Source organism: Salvelinus sp. IW2-2015, linkage group LG26 (assembly GCF_002910315.2).
Source record: "Salvelinus sp. IW2-2015 linkage group LG26, ASM291031v2, whole genome shotgun sequence".
Classification (NCBI taxonomy): Eukaryota; Metazoa; Chordata; class Actinopteri; order Salmoniformes; family Salmonidae; genus Salvelinus; species Salvelinus sp. IW2-2015.
Genome location: NC_036866.1, coordinates 4,153,961 through 4,174,570, shown reverse-complemented (window position 1 = coordinate 4,174,570; position 20,610 = coordinate 4,153,961). Strand labels below are relative to the sequence as shown.

Below are 20,610 nucleotides of genomic sequence, written 5' to 3'. Positions count from 1 at the left end.
GAGGAGTATGATGGAGATGGGGGTGTGATCAGGTGGGTCTGGGCAGGTGTGATGTCGTTGATGTTTGTGGGTGTCTGTATGCTGTCGTTTGTATGTTTTGCAAATATATATATATATATATATCTTACAAAAATATGAAATCAATTTGATCTATGGGTATACAATGACACCTAGTGGTCGTAAGGTTGATTTGTCCCTCACCATAATTTATCTCCAGTTTCTGTTCAGTTTGTTGTGATCTGGCAGTTGTATTTATGTACATTTTTTGGCTATCTGTACTTTACTATTTATATTTGACAACTTCAAATTTATTCAATGTATGGGATACTTTTGAATCCCATACATTTCCCCTGATAGACCACCAAAAGTGTATTTTGAATGCTCAGGCAGGACAGCAATCAAATCGTATTGGTCACATGAACCTCCTGAGCGTTCTGGAGCAGGTTGTCATCATAGATCTCTCTGTACTTTGCTCCGTTAATCATTCCCTCGATGCTGACTAGTCTCCCTGCCGCTGATAAACATCCCCACAGCATGATGCTGCCACAACCACGCGTCACCATATGAATGGTGCCAGGTTTCCTCCAGACGTGACGCTTGGCATTCAGGCCAAAGAGTTCAAGCTTGTTTTCATCGACCAGAGAATCTTGTTCCTCATGGTCAGAGTCCTTTAGGGACCTCTTGGCAAACTCCAAGCGGCCTGTTGTGCCTTTTACTGGGGAGTGGCTTCCGTCTGGCCACTCAACCATAAAGGCCTGATTGGTGGAGTGGGGCAGAGATGTTGTCCTTCTGGAATGTTCTCCCATCTCCACGGAGGAACTCTGGAGCTCTGTCATTAAGAATGATGGAGGCCACTGTGTTCTTGGGGACCTTCAATGCTGTAGACATTTTTTGGTACCCATCCCCAGATCTGTACTTCGACACAATCCTGTCTCGGCGCACTACGGACAATTCCTTCAACCTCACGGCTTGGTTTTTGCTCTGACATTCATTGTCAACTGTGGGACCTTATATAGACAGGTGTGTGCCTTTCCAAATCATGTCCAATCAATTGAATTTACCACAGGTGGACTCCAATCAAGTTNTGCAGACATTTTTTGGTAACCTTCCCCAGATCTGTGCCTCGACACAATCCTGTCTCGGAGCTCTACTGACAATTCCTTCGACCTCATGGCTTGGTTTTTGCTCTGACATTCACTTTCAACGGTGGGACCTTACATAGACAGGTGTGTACCTTCCAAATCATGTCCAATCATTTTAATTTACCACAGGTGGACTCCAATCAAGTTGTAGAAACATCTCAAGGATGATCAATGGAAACAGGATGCACCTGAACTTAATTTCGAGTCTCATAGCAAAGGGTCTGTATACTTATGTAAATAAGGTATTTCTGTTGTTCATTTTTAATACTTTTGCAAAAATTTCTATAAACCTGTTTTCGCTTTGTCGTTATGGGGTATTGTATGTAGATTGATGAGGGAAAATGTTTATTTAATCAATTTTATAAAAAGGCTGTAACACAAAATATGGAAAAAGTATTACCGAAGAATACTTTCCGAAAGCGCTGTATGTCTGTGTATACAAATCACAGAGGTTGGTGGCATCTTAATTGGAGAGGACGGGCTCGTAGTAATGGCTGGAGCGGAAAAGGTGGAATGGTGTCAAACACATGGTTTCTATGTGTTTGATGCCATTGCATTTGCGTCATTCCAGCCATTATTTTGAGCCGTTAGGCATATATAGTTTATTAAACTGGAGTATGCGTATAACCCAGGGGTGGGCATTTCCAGTCCTCAAGGACCTGATTGTTGTCACAGTTTTGCCCAGCCCCAGCTAACACACCTGAGTCCAATAATCACCTAATCATGATCTTCATTTTAAAATGCAATTGGATTAATCCGCTGTGTTTGCTAGGGATGGAGAAAAAGTTGCCCACCCCTGAATTATAACCCATCTGAGTGCCACAATAAGTATGGCTACCTTTGCAGGTCACTGTGAAGAAAGCGTTGTTATAGCAACTCTATATTCTCGCGATGATAAAAAATAAGGGGGTGTCGCCGACGGTTGTCACTAGTTACCACAGCCATAAAATCTAAATGGTTTATATCGTAAAAATTCATGAAAATGAAAGCTTTTTGGTCCTAATGTAAGGTTAGGCATAAGGTTGGCAGTGTGGCTATAGTTAGGGTTAAGGGATTAGGGTTAGATTACAATCAGATTTTAAGAAGAGGAATTGTAGAAACGGGCGGGGTTTATGACTTTGTGCTTGTGGTAACTAGTGACGACTGTCGGCGACTGCTGCTTTTTGCCGCTAGTCGCCACCTATACTTCAGTGGTCGCCACAGACAAAACAGCGTGCGGCGTCGGGGGCATGCCAAATACTTTCAGCGGTGAAGTTGATCGTGTTTATGAGACAACCGGGAGTTTGGAGTGCAGGAACAGTTGAAGCCTAATCGGGGTCTGTCTTTTGAATTATAAAAGCAAAGGGCACAACATTAAGGTGCATCGAGTACTAGCTAGTTTTGATAATTGACAACCACTCTCCAGTGAGTGACCTAGCGCTTGTGGAAATGGCAGCTCCCCGGCCGATAAAAGGTATTCTGAAGAACAAGAACAGCGGGACGGGCATCAAAGTGGGCCCAGCCGAAGAAGTGCCAGTAGAGACTCCAGAACAAGTGGATCCTGGACTTCTGGAAGATGACCAACAGTGAGTAGACAGTCAGTTAGCTAGCTTAGTTTCTTGTTGACACCGACAGTCTAGGTAACGTTAGCTTAGCTTGCTCTGCGTTGGGTGCTGCCCTGGCTGAAAACTTTATGGACTTGCTAGCTAACGTAAACTCGTCAGTAATGTGCCAGGTAGTACATAATGCTAACTAGCTAGCTAACGTTACCAAGTCAGTTGTCATGCTTGCTTTCCAATTCACTCATATTGTTCTCACTAGGACTGTTAACTTACCAGTTAATGATGGCTAGCCAATTTGCTAGCTAGTTTGCCCGAGAAGGTAACATTGGCTAGCTACGTTACCTAGCTAACGTTAGCAACGTCCCAAATATCTACTTGTCGATGTCAGTTGATATTTTATCCGGTTTCACACCTGTAATCACGCGTACATTTCATCAGCCAACTCACTGATGTTAGCTGTTTTAAAGGTGGGTGATGAATGGGTTGACTGGCTAGGTAGCCAAATAATAGTCTAGCCACAGACATTTTTACCAGCGCAAACAAACAATTTGGAAGTGTTTTTTTTTCTACAGATATGTTTAAACCCAGAGACGATTTTAGTAATTAGTTAAGATTTAAGAAATGTTATGTTGGCATCAGGTATGTTAGCCAGCAAGTTACCCATTCCTACTCTCCATCACACATGATACAGCAGTAGCTGAAGGATTCAGACCTGTAAATTATAGACTCATTTACCATTGTGTGGTGGGCACAGACTCTCCTATACAGTTTAGTTTCTAAGACTGTGGGTAAATGTGGAAGCTGGATGGTAGCTTACTGTACACTCCACCCTTAGTGCCTAGAGTGCCATCAGTGAGAGTATCTGCTGTCAAGGCACTGACTTCCACATCCCACATCCCAAGCTGTCACGTTATATTTACACATTGGCCCTCTGGGGTTGTCAGAACTGTGGTGAGTTTATGCCTGAAGTCAGGCATTGATCTAATTCACTTTGCACATTAAACTGTCAGTGAGCTAGTCCTTTTGAGCTGTTCAGTTGCTCAAATGAGACCACTAGGAAATACACCGTGGCTAATTGCAACATGAGTGTTGTTTTCTCAATTCCAGCTTGTCTTTTTAATGAAGATCTGATGGTCCATGTGAAGATGCACAGGTGGATAGAGATGGAGGTTGTTTGAGTTTCAATAATTCATGCTTGTGATTTATATAGTCCATTTATGGTGTTAGGTGGCTAGCCTTCATATAACCTACTATGAGACTCATAACTTCCCGTCCATGTGAAACTGCCGCCCTTGTATGGCCTATTTATCAGTGAATTCCATTCCCAGCCAGTTCTGTGTTGATACCAAAATAGTCTCTCTGTAGGAAATGGGTAAAAAGATTTCCTGAACAATTCTCTTTCTTCAAATGTAGTGGGATGAGACCAGCACGACTGGCTGCACTGTAGCCTACTCCTTCAGCTCAAGCTATGTCTGTAGCAAACAAACAAGAACACGCGCAGACAGCTGCATGCACACAACCCTTCAGCACCAGAACTCGTAGGGTGTTGTTTGTATCCCGTCTCTCTAACAGTCCTCACAAACCAAAACCACACACATGGTTTATTTTCTCATCACGACTCTTTTTAAGCTCTTTTCCAAATTTTTGCTTAAGCCATCTGTCCGTATTAGGGTACTACTTTCAGTCAAAATCAGATTTAAATTTGATGGATGAGCAGTAGAGCCGGGAACATACCATTGTCGCAACGTTTTTTTTTCCATGGCAAAAATAAAACCACAAAGCAGATAACAACTCTTTGGTCCTTTTAAAACCTGCTGTATGTAAGATATTGTGTGCCATAGCTTGGAAAATAAATGTCACCCTGGATGACAACTGGTTGAGAGAATACCAAGACAGCTTTTCACTTTGAAGAATCTGAAATATAAAATATATTTATTTAGCACCTTTTTTTTTTGCTTACCACATGATTCCATGCTATTGTTATGGTGAAACTAGCCACATATTAAGTACTTTGTCCTTAAACACCAACACTATTTGGCTATACCGTCTCAAGGTTAGATTACTACATTCAGTTTGCTGTGCTGAAGGAACAATGAATCAACTAAAGCTATTGGAATTGTATCTATGTTAGTCTCATTGCCACAGCAGTGGAATTTTCCCATGCTTTTCTAGATATATATTTTTATTTTATTTCACCTTTTTTTAACTAGGTAGGCTAGTTGAGAACAAGTTCTCATTTACACCTGCGACCTGGCCAAGATAAAACAAAGCAGTGCGACACAAACAACAACACAGAGTTACACATGGAATAGTTACACATGGAATAAACGAACATGCAGTCAATAATACAATAGAAAAAGTCTGTATACAATGTGTGCAAATGTAGTAAGATCAGGGAGGTAAGGCAATAAATAGGCCATAGTGGCAAAATAATAACAATATAGCAATTAAACACTGGAGTGATAAATGTGCAGAAGATGAGTGTGCAAGTAGAGATACTGGGGTGCAAAGGAGCAAAATAAATAACAGTATGGGGGATGAGGTTGTTGGATGGGCTATTTACAGATGGGCTGTGTACAGGTGCAGTGATCTGTGAGCTGCTCTGACAGCTGGTGCTTAAAGCTAGTGATGGAGATATGAGTCTCCAGCTTCAGTGATTTTTGCGGTTCGTTCCAGTCATTAGCAGCAGAGAACTGGAAGGAAAGGCGGCCAAAGGAGGAATTGGCTTTGGGGGTGACCAGTGAGATATACCTGCTGGAGCGCGTGCTACGGTGGGTGCTGCTATGGTGACCAGTGAGCTGAGATAAGGCGAGGCTTTACCTAGCAAAGACTTATAGATGACCTGGAGCCAGTGGGTTTGGCGACGAATATGAAGTGAGGGCCAGCCAACGAGAGCATACAGGTCGCAGTGGTGGGTAGTATATGGGGCTTTGGTGACAAAACGGATGGCACTGTGATAGACTGGATCCAATTTGCTGAATAGAGTTTTGGTGGCTATTGTATAAAAGACATCGCCGAAGTCAAGGATCGGTAGGATGGTCAGTTTTACAAGGGTATGTTTGGCAGCATGAGTAAAGGATGCTTTGTTGCGAAATAGGAAGCCGATTCTAGATTTAATTTTGGATTGGAGATGCTTAATGTGAGTCTGGAAGGAGAGTTTACGGTCTAACCAGACACCTAGATATTTGTAGTTGTCCACATATTCTAAGAGTTTACGGTCTAACCAGACACCTAGATATTTGTAGTTGTCCACATATTCTAAGTCAGAGCCGTTCATAGTGGGCCGGCGGGTGTGGGCAGCGATCGGTTGAAAAGCATGCATTTAGATTTACTAGCGTTTAAGAGCAGTTGGAGGCCACGGAAGGAGAGTTGTATGACATTGAAGCTCGTCTGGAGGTTAGTTAACAGTGTCCAAAGAAGGGCCTGAAGTATACAGAATGGTGTCGTCTGCGTAGAGGTGGATCAGAGAATCACCAGCAGCAAGAGCGACATCATTGATCTATACAGAGAAAAGAGTCGGCCCGAGAATTGAACCCTGTGTCACCCCCGTAGAGACTGCCAGTTTTTCATTCTTTAAATCATGTATTGTTTGGGGAAACGTGTTCCTATCTGTTGCTAGGTTTTCCTCCAGTTGGTGGCAGATTTTCATGCAGATATAATAAAACCTGCATAAAAACAATATGCACATTTTTCCGCATGAGATGCTTTTCCATCAAATTGACTTGTTGCAACTAAAACGGTGTGCCTAATAAACTGCATGCTTTACTGAGTTGTAATGGGAGGACCACGCAACAGATCATGGAAGTTTACTGCTTGTTATATCAATATTTGCGGTTTCCACTGCCTTTTCTCGCATGATTCATTTGACCAACACAAAAGGATCCTACCTTGCCTAGAATATATGGAAAATGTACTGATTTTAAATTAGCTTTTTCCATCAGGCCTGTCGTAACATTTTGTTTAAAATCCGACATGTACTTTATTCGTGTGAAACGGTTGGATGGAACCCTGGTAAGAGTGGAAAGGGTAAGGGGTACGTAGTCAGTTGTCCAAGTGAATGCATTCAACTGAAATATGTCTTCTGCATTGAACCCAACCCCTCTGAATCAGAGAGGTGAGGCGGGGGACGATGACGACTGCCTTAATCCATGTCAGTGGCGCCCGGGGAGCAGTTGTTGTTGGGGGTTAACTGCATTGGTCAAGGGCAGATTTTTCTTCGCCTTGCTGGCTTGGGGATTCGAACCAGCGGCCTTTCTATTACTGGCCCAACGCTCTTAACCGCTAGGCTGTGTTGCCATCTCTTGTGTTTCCCAAAGGGGACAGAAAAGACTGGAGCTTTCAATTCATTATACAGCCCCAAGGGGATATCCTGACCCAGCTTTCCAAATATCCGTATTGCTGTCACAAAGAATTTGTCCACTCTGCACCTGTCCAGAGTCCAAACAATCACAACTTCCTGCCATAGAGTTCTAGAAAGTGTCATGGGTAATGACTATTGGTGCCCCGTAAACAATAGTCAAGCATCTTCTCAATTTCAATGTAAGCCATTTCATTGCAGTCATTAATCAGTCAACATTGATGCATGGACCCCAAGCTCAGTCATTCATTATTCATTATAGTCAATGACTTTTAACTGAGTCACAGCCATGGTTCCATGAAACTCTATCTCTCCTCCACTGTCTTAGATGCCCAATCTGACCATTTCATGAGTGGGTTGAGGGACATGCATCGACTATCATGACTTTTGATACAGTGGGGAGAAAATACCATAGGAGCAACCTGTATAGTAGCCTACTTCCTGCTCCAGTATAGTAGATCAAATGGGCACTGCAGTCCCTTGACAATGGGCTTCACTGGGTTCAAGCAAAAACATTTTATTTTTTATTTTACAACATATTTACCTCAACATGAGTGGATTTCTAGGCTTTCCCCACCTCTCCAAGTCCCTAATACTCTCTATATTGACTTTAGTGTGCTCAGATTTTTACAAACAACACATTTTTACATTTTAGTAATTTAACAGACGCTCTTATCCAGAGCGASTTACAGTAGAGTGCATATGTTTTTGTACCCTGTGGGAATCGAACCCACAATCTTGGCGTTTTTGTAAGCCCCATGCTCTACCAACTGAGCCACACGGGACCACGGCTGGAAAGTATAGACCAGAGCGCTCTTTAACACACTGCTTGTCTTAGAATATGCTATCTGATAGTGTAGTTCACCTCTCCACTTTATTTTTTAGAGGGATGTACCCAGCTGTTGGCCTCTCCAAGAGATGCTCACTGCACACACACTGAATGGGAGTGTCAAATAGCGTCCGTTCTCAAATCAAATGTTATTGGTCACATCATGCGCCGAATACAACAGGTGTAGTAGACCTTACAGTGAAATGCTTACTTACGAGCCCCTAACCAACAATGCAGTTGAAAAATAATAATAAATATGAATAAGAATAACAGAAGTAGTAATAGGGCTGGGTTTTTTTTTACCAAAAGAGGTGGTTGTTGTCATTCCATTATGTATTTTTTTATAAACATTTTTTTCTGACTGGCTGCGTCAGGTCTTGAGTGGATTTGCACGGGTGCTGTGTACTGTAAATCAGGCCAGGCTGGCTGGCAGTGTCTGGGATGTGTTGTATAACCAACCCCCTCACACATACAGAAGGATAAAGACAGACGCAGAAATACACAGACTGACGTACAGACATTTTAGAGCAGTGAAACTGGCTCCTCTCCTACTGGCTTGTCAACACTCCTCACATACAGACAAAACTCCCTATCTTCCCTGGCCCAGATGCAGTCACACTGGTTTGGCTTCTGTTTTAAATGATTTAGAAATTGTCCATAAAGGTAGGGTTCAAAGTCTGGTGAATGTAGACGCATCAAACTAGGGTTGGTGAAGTTTAAAAAGTAACTGTTAACTTGTAATTTCCACGTATACAGTGAGCTCCAACCCTATTTGGACAGTGACAGATTTCTGTTATTGTTTTGACTCTGTACTCCCAACACTTTGGATTTGAAATAATACAATGACTATGAGGTTAAAGTGCAGACTGTCAGCTTTAATTTGAAGGTATTTTTATCCATATTGGGTAAACCGGTTAGAAATTACAGCACTTTTTGTACATAGCCCATTTTACGGGACTAAAAGTATTGGGACTTTCACTTGTGTACTCAAGTAGTCAAAAGTTTAGTATTTGGTCTCATATTCATAGCACGCAATGATTACATCAAGCTTGTGATCAGATGATTTTGTGCCCAATAGAAATTCATTGTAAGTAATGTATTTTGTCACTTTAGAGTCACTTTTATTGGAAATAAGAATAGAATGTTTCTAAAGACTTGTACATTAATGGGGATGCTACCATGGTTACGTATAATCCTGAATGAATCATGATGAATGAGTAAAATACACACGCACAAATATCATACCCCCAAGACATGCTAACCTCTCACCATCACAATAACAGGGAAGTGTTTTTTTGGGGTATGATAATTATGCCTCTGACTTTATCATTCATCATTATTATGATTCATTCAGGATAATCCATAATTATGGTAGCATCAACATTCATGTTGAAGTGTTTCGAAACATTCTATTCTTAATTACAATACATTCTTTCTATTGGGCACAAAATCATCTGAAACACAACCAAAACAAACTGCAAATGCATCCCCAAAGTTTGTAGAGTCACAAGCTTGATGTAAATGTTGCATGCTAGAAATATAGGACCAAATACTAAACTTTTCACTACTTTAAGACGCATATAAACTCAGCAAAAAAACAAATTGTCCTCACTGTTAACTGCATTTATTTTCAGCAAACTTAACATGTGTAAATATTTGTATGAGCATAAGATTCAACAACTGAGACCATAAACTGAACAAGTTCAACAGACATGTGACTAACAGAAATTGAATGTGTCTCTGAACAAAGGGGGAGTCAAAATCAAAAGTAACAGTCAATGCAGCTGGTGGGCACACCAGATACTAAGTACTGCAGTGCATCTCCTCCTCATGGACTGCACCAGATTTGCCAGTTCTTGCTGTGAGATGTTACCCCACTCTTCCACCAAGGCACCTGCAAGTTCCCGGAAATGTCTGGGGGGAATGGCCCTAGCCCTCACCCTCCGATCCAACAGGTCCCAGACGTGCTCAATGGGATTGAGATCCGGGCTCTTCGATGGCCATGGCAGAACACTGACATTCCTGTCTTGCAGACAAAACCACYACTCGTCAGTGAAGAGCACTTTTTGCCAGTCGTGCCTGGTCCAGCGACGGTGGGTTTGTGCCTGCCTTACAACAGGCCTACAAGCCCTTAGTCCAGCCTCTCTCAGCCTATTGCGGACAGTCTTAGCACTGATGGTGGATTGTGCGTTCCTGGTGTAACTCGGGCAGTTGTTGTTGCCATCCTGTACCTTTCCCGCAGGTGTGATGTTCGGATCTATCGATCCTGTGCCGGTGTTACACGTGGTCTGCCACTGCGAGAACAATCAGCTGTCCGTCCTGTCTCCCTGTAGCGCAGTGTTAGGCGTCTCACAGTACGGACATTGCAATTTATTGCCCTGGCCACATCTGCAGTCCTCATGCCTCCTTGCAGCGTGCCTAAGGCACGTCCACGCAGATGAGCAGGGACCCTGGGCATCTTTTGTTGTTTTTCAGAGTCAGTAGAAAGGCCTCTTTAGTGTCCTAAGTTTTCATAACTGTGACCTTAATTGTCTACTGTCTGTAAGCTGTTAGTGTCTTAACGACCATTCCACAGGTGCATGTTCATTAATTGTTTATGGGTCATTGAACAAGCATGGGAAACAGTGATTAAACCCTTTACAATGAAGATCTGTGAAGTTATTTGGGATTGTATGAATTTTTACGAATTATCTTTGAAAAACAGGGTCCTGAAAACGGGACCTTTCTTTTTTGTTGTTGTTTAAGTGCATTTGTCCCAATACCTTTGGTCCCCTACCATGGGGGGGACTATGTACAAAAAGTGCTGTAATTTCTAAACTGTTCTAAACTGTTAATACCTTCACGTTAAAGCTGACCGTCTGCCCTTTAATCTCGGTCATTTATATAATTTCTGAAGTACAGAGCCAAAACAACAACAAATGTGTGACTGTCCCAATACTTTTGGAGCTCACTGTATGTCTCTGACAGTTTCATGTAATGATATCATTTTATGTTTTGTCTTCACTAGCTTACATTGGTTTCTTACATGTATCCCATGGGCTATATATGTTATGAAACAGTGGTTAAGAGCCGGCCTACCTCAGCAAGCCTGACTGAGCAGCATTGATATGTGCCTCATCCCATGATGTGCCATTTTAGTGTGAGACACAGCTGTACAGGGCACGTCTCCCATTGATTTAGCCCAGTGCCATCGACAGTCAAACTGCCTGCTGTGTGCCTGACTTATTGAGTGTGTGTGTGTGTGTGTGTGTGTGTGAGTGAGCAGCTAGCGATGGCTCTGCAGGATTACTGCAGCAGGGAGCAGATTTATCACCCCCCCCTCCGCCCCTCTCTACCATGATGGCAGGCCTCAGCCTCCATAAACACGTCCGGGAGGCTGGCTACTTTGACAAAGGGAGAGAGGGGCGCGCCAGTAGAGACAGTTTAACGGCTGTATTTGGCACTGTCTCCAAGTCCAGACAGCGGTGTTATTGAAGGTGCCAACTCCAGCCAGAAGCCCAGAGAGAGCCTACAATTTGTACCTGGGGAAAGTACATTTGTGAAGCATTTCTTCCCACTCACTCGCTCGATCAGCCTCAGCATCATGCTGAAGGTGAAGTGACCAACCTCTGTACACTGTCATTTTCCAAACAATGAATCATTTAATTGTACATAATACCCTTTTTTAAATTTAATTGCTGCCTTGTTTGTGTTCCCGAAATATACTACGGGAGTGAACTGGGTCACTGTGTAGTCCTAGATTAAATCTGCCAGGTCTCTAGTGTAATATCTGGTTGGTTTTGAGTACCACCCTGAGCTCATCTCTGGACCCATTCTTTCAGGAAGAAGTCACAGAAATGGGATGAGATGAACATCCTGGCCACYTACCACCCGGCAGACAAGGACTATGGGTTGATGAAGATCGACGAGCCCAGCACGCCCTACAACAGGTGAGTTGCCCCATTCAATGTGTAAAGCACGATGCAATTCATTCTCATGAACAGGTAAGGACATAGTTACCCAGCGAATGTCAAAATGGCTTCCCATATACAATGTTATCCAGTATTTCCAGTTTTTTACTTTTTTGTTAACAAATACCTCATAATGGTATTAATTTATTCAATTAGTTAGGCCTATTACATGTTGAAAATGACAGTTGGACTCTTCACACTACATATTCTTAGTTCTGGGCAAACCAAAAAACTACTTTTCTGGAGTCAAATATTTACATTTGTTGACAGCAGAGATTTGTGATTGACTTGGCCTAAGAAGAAACTCTGCTCTGCTTTGTTTGGCGTCATCCTGCTTTAATGTGTGTGAACAGTCCCTAGATCCCAGACTAATGTGATGTAGAAAAGAGACTATAATTTGATCATTTTTGTAGAGAATATGTTCACCCCGGATTAGATACAATTTCGATAGCAGATTGGCCTGCTCTCACAGGGCACCTCAATTCTTGCAGTGCAGGTTCAGTGTGTGTACGTGCGTGTGGATGAGTTTCTGCCCAGTCTGCATACAGCGTGGGTGGGGTGGGCCATCTAAACTGGCACGTAACCCAATCTCCAAGGCCGTTGCATAGAAGGTCACCGTTGTGACACAGTGTTCTCTCCTTCTCTCTTCCTCAGGATGGTGGGGGACGAGGAGGATGAAGGGGCGCACAGCGACTCAGAGGTCAACGTGCCCACTGTGGGTGACCTGGCCTCCAAGTAAGTTATTTCTGACTGGATAGGTCTGGGAGGGGGAAGGAGGGTCATCAACTGGACTGATAGGTCTGGGGAGGAGAAGGAGGGTCATCATATACTGACTGGATAGGTCTGGGAGGAGGAAGGAGGTCATCATCACTGACTGGATAGGTCTGGAGGAGGAAGGAGGGTCATCTCACTGACTGGATAGGTCTGGGAGGAGGAAGGAGGGTCATCATCACTGACTGGATAGGTCTGGGAGGAGGAAGGAGGGTCATCATCACTGACTGGATAGGTCTGGGAGGAGGAAGGAGGGTCATCATCACTGACTGGATAGGTCTGGAGGAGGAAGGACGGTCATCACTGACTGGATAGGTCTGGGAGGAGGCAGGAGGGTCATCATCACTGACTGGATAGGTCTGGGAGGAGGAAGGAGGTCATCATACTGACTGGATAGGTCTGGGAGAGAGGAAGAAGGGTCATCATCACTGACTGGATAGGTCTGGGAGGAGGAGGAGGGTCTCATCACTGACTGGATAGGTCTGGGAGGGGGAAGAAGGGTCATCATCACTGACTGGATAGGTCTGGGAGGGGGAAGAGAGGGTCATCATCACTGGACTGGATAGGTCTGGGAGGGGGAGGAGGGTCATCACTGACTGGATAGGTCTGGGAGGGGGAAGGAGGGTCATCACTGACTGGATAGGTCTGGGAGGAGGAAGGAGGGCTAAAGTTAAGTTATTGGACTCAAAGGTTTGGAATGTTAAAACACTTATCAAGGCTGTATGAGAAGGGTATATTATCTTGATACGTCTCGGTCTTATGAGACTGAAGGTGGGGGGGAACTCCATATGGTTACGGCTTGAACATGCTGTAATAACAGAATGTATTCATCTGGATTTCAACTATTTGCAATAGGGTCTGGCTGCAGCAGATGCCTTCTCACTCCACAGATGCTATGAGACATACGAACTCAGACAGGATGTTGAATGGTGCCAGAGAAGATGGTGCGTAACCGCCACCAACAGCACAGGTGGTGAAATTACGTTTAGAATTAGAAGATGGGTACTAGCTAGTGTGTGCTAGCTAGCGTGTGRTAGAGAGAGTTTGTGCTAGCTAGCGTGTGCTAGAGAGAGTTTGTGCTAGCTAGCGTGTGCTAGAGAGAGTTTGTGCTAGCTAGCGTGTGCTAGAGAGAGTTTGTGCTAGCTAGCGTGTGCTAGAGAGAGTTTGTGCTAGCTAGCTGTTCAAGCATCATTGGTTATCGTAACGCTCTGGAATGGAGTTAGTGTGCCGACTGGTATGTGCGTAGCACAGCGACGCCCTGGAATAAAGCCACTGACTCACACGATACACCAGGCCAACAAAAGCCTACTGGTTACGCATAGCTGGGTACTACTCAGTATAGAGTGAATTTCGCTCTTGGGTAAATTGAATGATCAGCTAAATACTTTTGGATCCGTCAGAAGACCGTCTCACCAGTTGAGTTAACAGTAGAGGTAAAACTGTAAAAGTTTGGACACCTACTTCAAGGGTTTTTCTATTGTAGAACAATATGAAGACATTAAACTATGAAATAACTAGTGAAACACCAATATGGCCGATACCGATATCCGATATTTTCAAAGCCGAAAAAAACGATGCCGATTTTATCTAAAATTTTAGCGGCCTTTTAAGCCTTCTAGTATAGTTAACACACGCATGGATGCATCGGTCTATGGCACTGCGTCTCAGTGCAAGAGGCGTCACTACAGTCCCTTGGTTAGAATGCAGGCTGTATCACATCTGGCTGTGATTGGGAGTCCCATAGGGCAGCACACAATTGGCCCAGCGTCATCCGGGTTTGGCCGTCCATTGTAAGTAAGAATTTGTTCTTAACTGATTTGACTAGTTAAATAAAGGTTACACACACTGACCAAAAATGTATTTTGTTTGCATTTATGTATGTCCCCATTACCAGTAAAACATCATCAAAACCTATTTCTTTCACTTACTTACTGTGCTGTTTCGTTGTTAAGTCGTTTCATTCAACCAGGATTGCATCATACATGTCAAGCAGTGAAGTTTCAGCTCTCTGTCCGTGGCCTCTTCCTTGGTGCYCACTGTCACTGTGTCCGTTTCCATCTTGTCCAGCTGTGTATGTAACATTTCAGGTAAACCCTGTTTCTTGTCTGCGTCAAAGTAGCAGTCCTTGTACATAGCATGGTGGCGACACAGTAAAGAGAGAATGCCACCGAATTGCTTTTTCATAGCCTGTGTGGGCAGTTTTGTTGCCAGGGCAAACCGTTGTCAAGGGCAACTGTTTAATTCGACAATGTGGGCCAGTAAAAACATCCACCTCATRGGGAAAAGGGGCTATCTAACGTTACACTTTAGCTGCTAGCTAACTGGTTATCTTAGTATTGACGAAGTCAGAATCGGCATGTGCACTCCACTGACGTGACAGAATCGGCGGCGTTAGAATTAGGAATTAGAATAAAAATTCTACACTGAATAAAAAATATAAACGCAACAGGTAAAGTGTTGGTCCCATGTTTCATGAGCTGAAATAAACAAATCCCAGAAATGTTCCATACGCACAAAAAGCTTATCTCAAATGTTGGGCACATTTTGTTTACATCCCTGTCAGTTTTGTTGAGCAGTCGTTTCAATGCCATGACAGAGGGAATCGCGTCTGCTGCAGGCTCAGTTGATGAGCTTATTTCTCCAGTCAGTAGTTCGAATGGAGCTAGGTAGTGTGTTCATGTTTAAAACATGTTCTCAAATGCCATTGAAATGGCAGCAGCGGTATGACAACCAGCATATTCATGAGCATGCAATACGACTTTCCTCAGTATGAAATCCTCGACGACCCACTGTGCTGTCAGACTCGGCATGCTCATGGGGCTGATATCGCTGGTCCAAATGTCAGTCGTGAAGCTAATGGCAGGGACGCTATTACTGTGTAACTCCGGTAGGGCAACATCTGAAAAATAGTACCCCCCCCCTCCCCAAAATAGGGTGCTCGACCAGTCGGCTAAAGCCAACATCACCCACGACAGAGAACGGTTGATTGTCAAGGGAAATTAATTCCATTATCTTGGCGTTTTGCCTTTGGGTTGTCTCGTTGAAATATTCTTGCTCTTTCAAATGACTGCTCGACTTGTTGACTGCTCGATCCACACAGCAGACATTGTGGGCTAGGTTAGGAATGCTGTGTAGCGCAACATTTTACATGGCGTATTTACGTCATGTAACTACATTATATACGAAGATGTTCTTATCCATGTTATATAGTTATGCACGTAAGCTTTATCAGTTTTGCACATCGGCGTTAAACTAGACATCGGGCCGATGTTGGCATTTTTAGCTAATATCGTCCGATTCCGATATGTTKACCGACTATATCGTGCATCCCTAGAAATAACACATGGAATCATGTAGTAAGCAAAAAAATGTTAAACAAATCAACATATATTTTAGATTCTTCCAAGTAGCCACCCTTTGCCTTTGTACACTCTTGGCATTCTCTCAACCAGCTTCAGCTGGAATGCTTTTCCAACAGTCTTGAAGGAGTTCCCACACATGCTGAGCACTTGCTGGCTGCTTTTCCTTCACTCTGCGATGCAACTCATCCCAAACCATCTCAATTGGGTTGAGGTCGGGTGATTGTGGAGGCCAGATCATCTGATGCTGCACTCCATCACTCTTGGTCAAATCCCTTACCCAGCCTGGAGGTGGGTTTTGGGTTTTTGTCRTGTTGAAAAACAAATGATCGTCCCATTAAGCGCAAGCCAGATGGGATGGCGTATCACTGCAGAATGCTGTGGTTGCAAGTGTGCCTTGAATTCTAAATTAATCACGGACAGTGTCACCAGCGAAGCACCATCACACCTCCTCCATGCTTCACGGTGGGAACCACAAATGCGGTGATCATCCGTTCACCTACTCTGCGTCTCACAAAGATACGTCGGTTGGAACCAAAAATCTGTAATTTGGACTCACCAGACCAAGGACAGATTTCCACTGGTCTAATGTCCATTGCTTGTGTTTTTCTTTGCCCAAGCAAGTCTCTTCTTCTTATTGGTGTCCTTTAGTAGTGGTTTCTTTGCAGCAATTCGACCCATGAAGGACTCATTTACGCAGTCTCCTCTGAACAGTTGATGCGTCTTTTACTTGAACTCTGTGAAGCATTTATCTGGGCTGTAATTTCCTTTCCTGTGGCGGTCCTCATGAGAGCAAGTTTCATCATAGCGCTTGATGTTTTTTGCGACTGCACTTGKAGAAACGTTCAAAGTTCTGGAAATTTTACAGATTGACTGACCTTCATGTCTTAAACTAATGATGAACTGTCGTTTCTCTTTGCTTGTTTGAGCTGTTCTTGCCATAATATGGTAGTTTACCAAATAGGGCTATCTTCTGTATACCATCCCTACCTTGTCACAACACAACTGATTGGCTCAAATGCATTAAGAAGGAAAGAAATTCCACAAGTGAACTTTTAACAAGGCACACCTGTTAATTGAAATGCATTCCAAGTGACTACCTCATGAAGCTGGTTAAGAGAATGCCAAGAATGTGCAAAGCAGTCATCAAGGTAAAGAGTGGCTACTTTGAATAATCTCAAATATAACATCTATATTGATTTAACCCTTTTTTGGTTACTACATGATTCCATTTGTGTTATTTTATGGTTTTGATGTCTTCACTATTATTCTACACTGTAGAAAATCGAAACAAAAGAAACCCTTGAATGAGTAGGTGTGTCAACTTTTGACTGCTACTGTATAAATATTAGATTGAGCAATGTCGGAGTGGCATTGACTAACATACAGTAGAATAGAATACAGTATATACATATGAGATGAGTAAAGCAGTATGCAAACATTTTTTAAAGTGACTAGTGATTCCAGGTCTATGTACGTAGGGCAGCAGCCTCCAAGGTGCAGGGTTGTGTAACCAGGTGGAATCCGGCTAGTGATAGATGCTGCCTTTCAGTCTCTCGGTCCCAGCTTTGATGCACCTGTACTGACCTCGGCTTCTGGATGATAACGGGGTCAACGGGCCGTGGCTCGGGTGGTTGATGTCCTTGATGATCTGTTTGGCCTTCCTGTGACATCGGGTGTTGTAGGTTTCCTGGAGGGCAGGTATTATGCCCCCCGGTGATGCGTTGGGCAGACAGCACCACCCTCTGGGGAAACCCTGCGGTTGCGGGCGGTGCAGTTGCSGTACCAGGCGGTGATGCTACCCGACAGGATGCTCTCAATTGTGTATCTGTAGCTGGTACTGTATATCCTCTAACACGGCGAGAGAGGGGCATGGCTATGGTAACACTGTAGATTTTCAGTAGCGACGTAGTAGGAGCTAGTCTACTGCTTTAGCATTAGCCCTCATCATAGAGTGGAGCAGATGCTCCGTCACAGCCTCAAGGCCAAACTCCACTGAGGCAAAGGTTTGTCACATGTACTGTTACCACACATTTTTATACCCACTTAACAGGCAGGGAGGTCAACCCTTTGTGTGTGTGTAAGTAACATGCCATTATAGCATTTTCTTTTATCTAGTGCGTGCATAAATTTTTAGTATGTGTCCCATGCGGGAATTGAACCCACGACCCTGGCATTGCAAGCGCTGTGTCCACTCAATAAGTGTTTCTATTCCCTCTAAATCGACTCTGCCTTGGACGAATGCATGAATCTCAGTGTTACCTTTATCGCTCAATGTGATCACACTACTGATACTCTGAGTGTTTTCTTTGCGTTTCAGACAGCGTGATTAAAGCATGTGGGTTAGAGTGAGTGAGTAAGCCCTTTTTGTCTCTTCACTGGTATCTGTTCTCTCTGACAACATTTTCATCCCGGTGTTGACTACTAGGCCACTGATGCTCAAGGCACACAACTATCTCTAACCTCACTGATATTACCTCACTGATTTTACCTCTCGTCCTGATCTCCCCCCCAGTGGAGCGTATTGGCTAAACATCACGTAATGGTGTTCGATGGATCTGCGCCCAGTAATTCATTTCAGTGAAAACAGCTTGGATCAATAAATGCCACTCACTAGATCCCATCAACCCTAAATCCAGGGGAATGAGGACAATGTAACGGGAGGTGATTACAGCCTAAGATCAGTTTACTTCCTGCAGCGTTGACTCCATCTGTCCGCTTGGTTTAAACCTGTGAAATGGAAATTAATAATAAACTTACACGCAGCCTTATCTTGTGTTATGCCTCTTCGACATTTTCAAATCAAACTGTATTTGTCACATGCTTCGTAAACAAAAGGTGTGGACTAACAGTAAAATGCTTACTTATGGGTCCTTTCCAACTATGCAGAGAGGGAAAATATAACTCAAGGAATAAATACACAATGAGTAACGATAAATTGGCTATATACACAGGGTACCAGTACTGAGTCGATGTGCAGGGGTCGGAGGTAATTGAAGTAGATATGTACATATACAGTGCCTTCTGATAGCATGCATACCCCTTGAGTTATTCCACATGTTGTTGTATTACAGCCTGAATTCAAGCTCTGTCAAATTGGTTGTTGATCATTGCTAGTCAGCCATTTCGGCTCTTGCCGTAGATTTATGTCAAAACTAACTTGGTCACTCCGGAACGTTCACTGTCGTCTTGGTAAGCAACTCCAGTGTAGATTTGGCCTTGTGTTTTAGGTAATTTTTCTGCTTAAAGGTGAATTAATCTCCCTGTGTCTAGTGGAAAGCCGACTGAACCAGGTTTTCCTCTAGGATTTTGCCTGTGCTTAGTTCTTTTTTTATTTTTTTTATCCCTAAAAACTCCCCGGTCCTTAACGATTGCAAGCATATCCATAAAATGATGCAGCCACCACTGTTTGAAAATATGGAGAGTGGTACTATGTAATGTGTTGTTTTGGATTTTCCCTATACATAATATTTTAGTATTCATTACAAAAAATGAATTGCTTTGCCACATGCTTTGCAGTATTTCTCTGTCTATTAGGTTAGTATTGTGTAGTAACTACAATGTTGTTGATCCATCTGCAGTTTTCTCCTATCACAGCCATTAAACTCTAACTGCCTCATGGTGAAATCCCCGAGCGGTTTCCTTCCTCTCCGSCAACTAAGTTAGGAAGGAGGCCTGTGTCTTTGTAGTGACTGGGTGTATAGATACACCATCCAAAATGTAACATAACTTCACCATGCTCAGGGATATATATTCAAAGTCTGCTAACTACTAATAAGTGCCCTTTTTTGTGAGGCATTGGCAAACCTTTGTGATTGAATCTGTGTTTGAAATTGACTACTTGACTGAGGGACCTTACAATTATCTGTATGTGTGGGGTACAGAGATGAGGTAGTCATTCAAAAATCATGGTAAACGTTATAGCACACTGAGTGAGTCCATGCAACTTATGACTTGTTGAGCAAATTTTTACTCCTGATCTTTAGGCTTGCCATAACTGAGGYGTTGATACTTGATTCAAGACATTTCAGCTTTCAATTTTTATTAATTAGTAAAAAATGTGTAAAACAATGCARTTGGATAGTATTCAGATCTCTTGACTTTTTTTCCAGATTTTGTTACGTTACAGCCTTATTCTAAAATGGATGAAATAAAAAAACATCCTCTTCAATTTACACAATACCCCATAATAATAAAGTATGCCATTGTATTAAAAACAAAAAAAGGATACCTCATTTACATAAGTATTCAGACCCTTTTGCTATGAGACTCGGGTGCATCCTGTTTCCATTGATCATCCTTGATGTTTCTAAAACTTGATTGGAGTCCACCTGTGGCAAATTCAATTGATTGGACATGATTTGGAATGGCACACACCTGTCTATYTAAGGTCCCARAGTTGACAGTGCATGTCAGAGCAAAAACAAAGCCATGACGTCGAAGGAATTGTCCGTAGAGCTCCGAGACAGGATTGTGTCGAAGAACAGATCTGGGGAAGGGTACCAAGATATTTCTGCAGCATTGAAGGTCCCCAAGAACACAGTTGCTTCCATTCTTAAATGGAAGAAGTTCGGAACCACCAAGACTCTTCCTAGAGCTGGCCGCCCGGCCAAACTGAGCAATCGGGGGAGAAGGGCCTTGGTCAGGGAGATGACCAAGAA

At 43.2% G+C, this 20,610-nt stretch overlaps 1 protein-coding gene and 1 long non-coding RNA gene across 2 annotated transcripts in view; both read left to right on the top strand.

Moving 5' to 3' along the window:
- Positions 1 to 2,277: 2,277 nt before the first annotated feature.
- Positions 2,278 to 20,610, top strand: part of ppp1r2 (protein phosphatase 1, regulatory (inhibitor) subunit 2) — a 30,334-nt gene continuing 12,001 nt past the window's right edge. The window contains exons 1-3 of the mRNA XM_023971303.2: positions 2,278 to 2,707; positions 11,691 to 11,798; positions 12,474 to 12,554. Of these exons, the coding sequence (XP_023827071.1) occupies positions 2,571 to 2,707; positions 11,691 to 11,798; positions 12,474 to 12,554 (326 nt within the window). The 5' untranslated portion in view covers positions 2,278 to 2,570. The remainder of the gene's footprint in view (positions 2,708 to 11,690; positions 11,799 to 12,473; positions 12,555 to 20,610) is intronic.
- LOC139023039 (uncharacterized) lies at positions 12,559 to 13,332 on the top strand. The gene is made up of 3 exons (XR_011474112.1): positions 12,559 to 12,597; positions 12,720 to 12,966; positions 13,175 to 13,332. It is a non-coding gene; the product is annotated as an uncharacterized lncRNA (long non-coding RNA).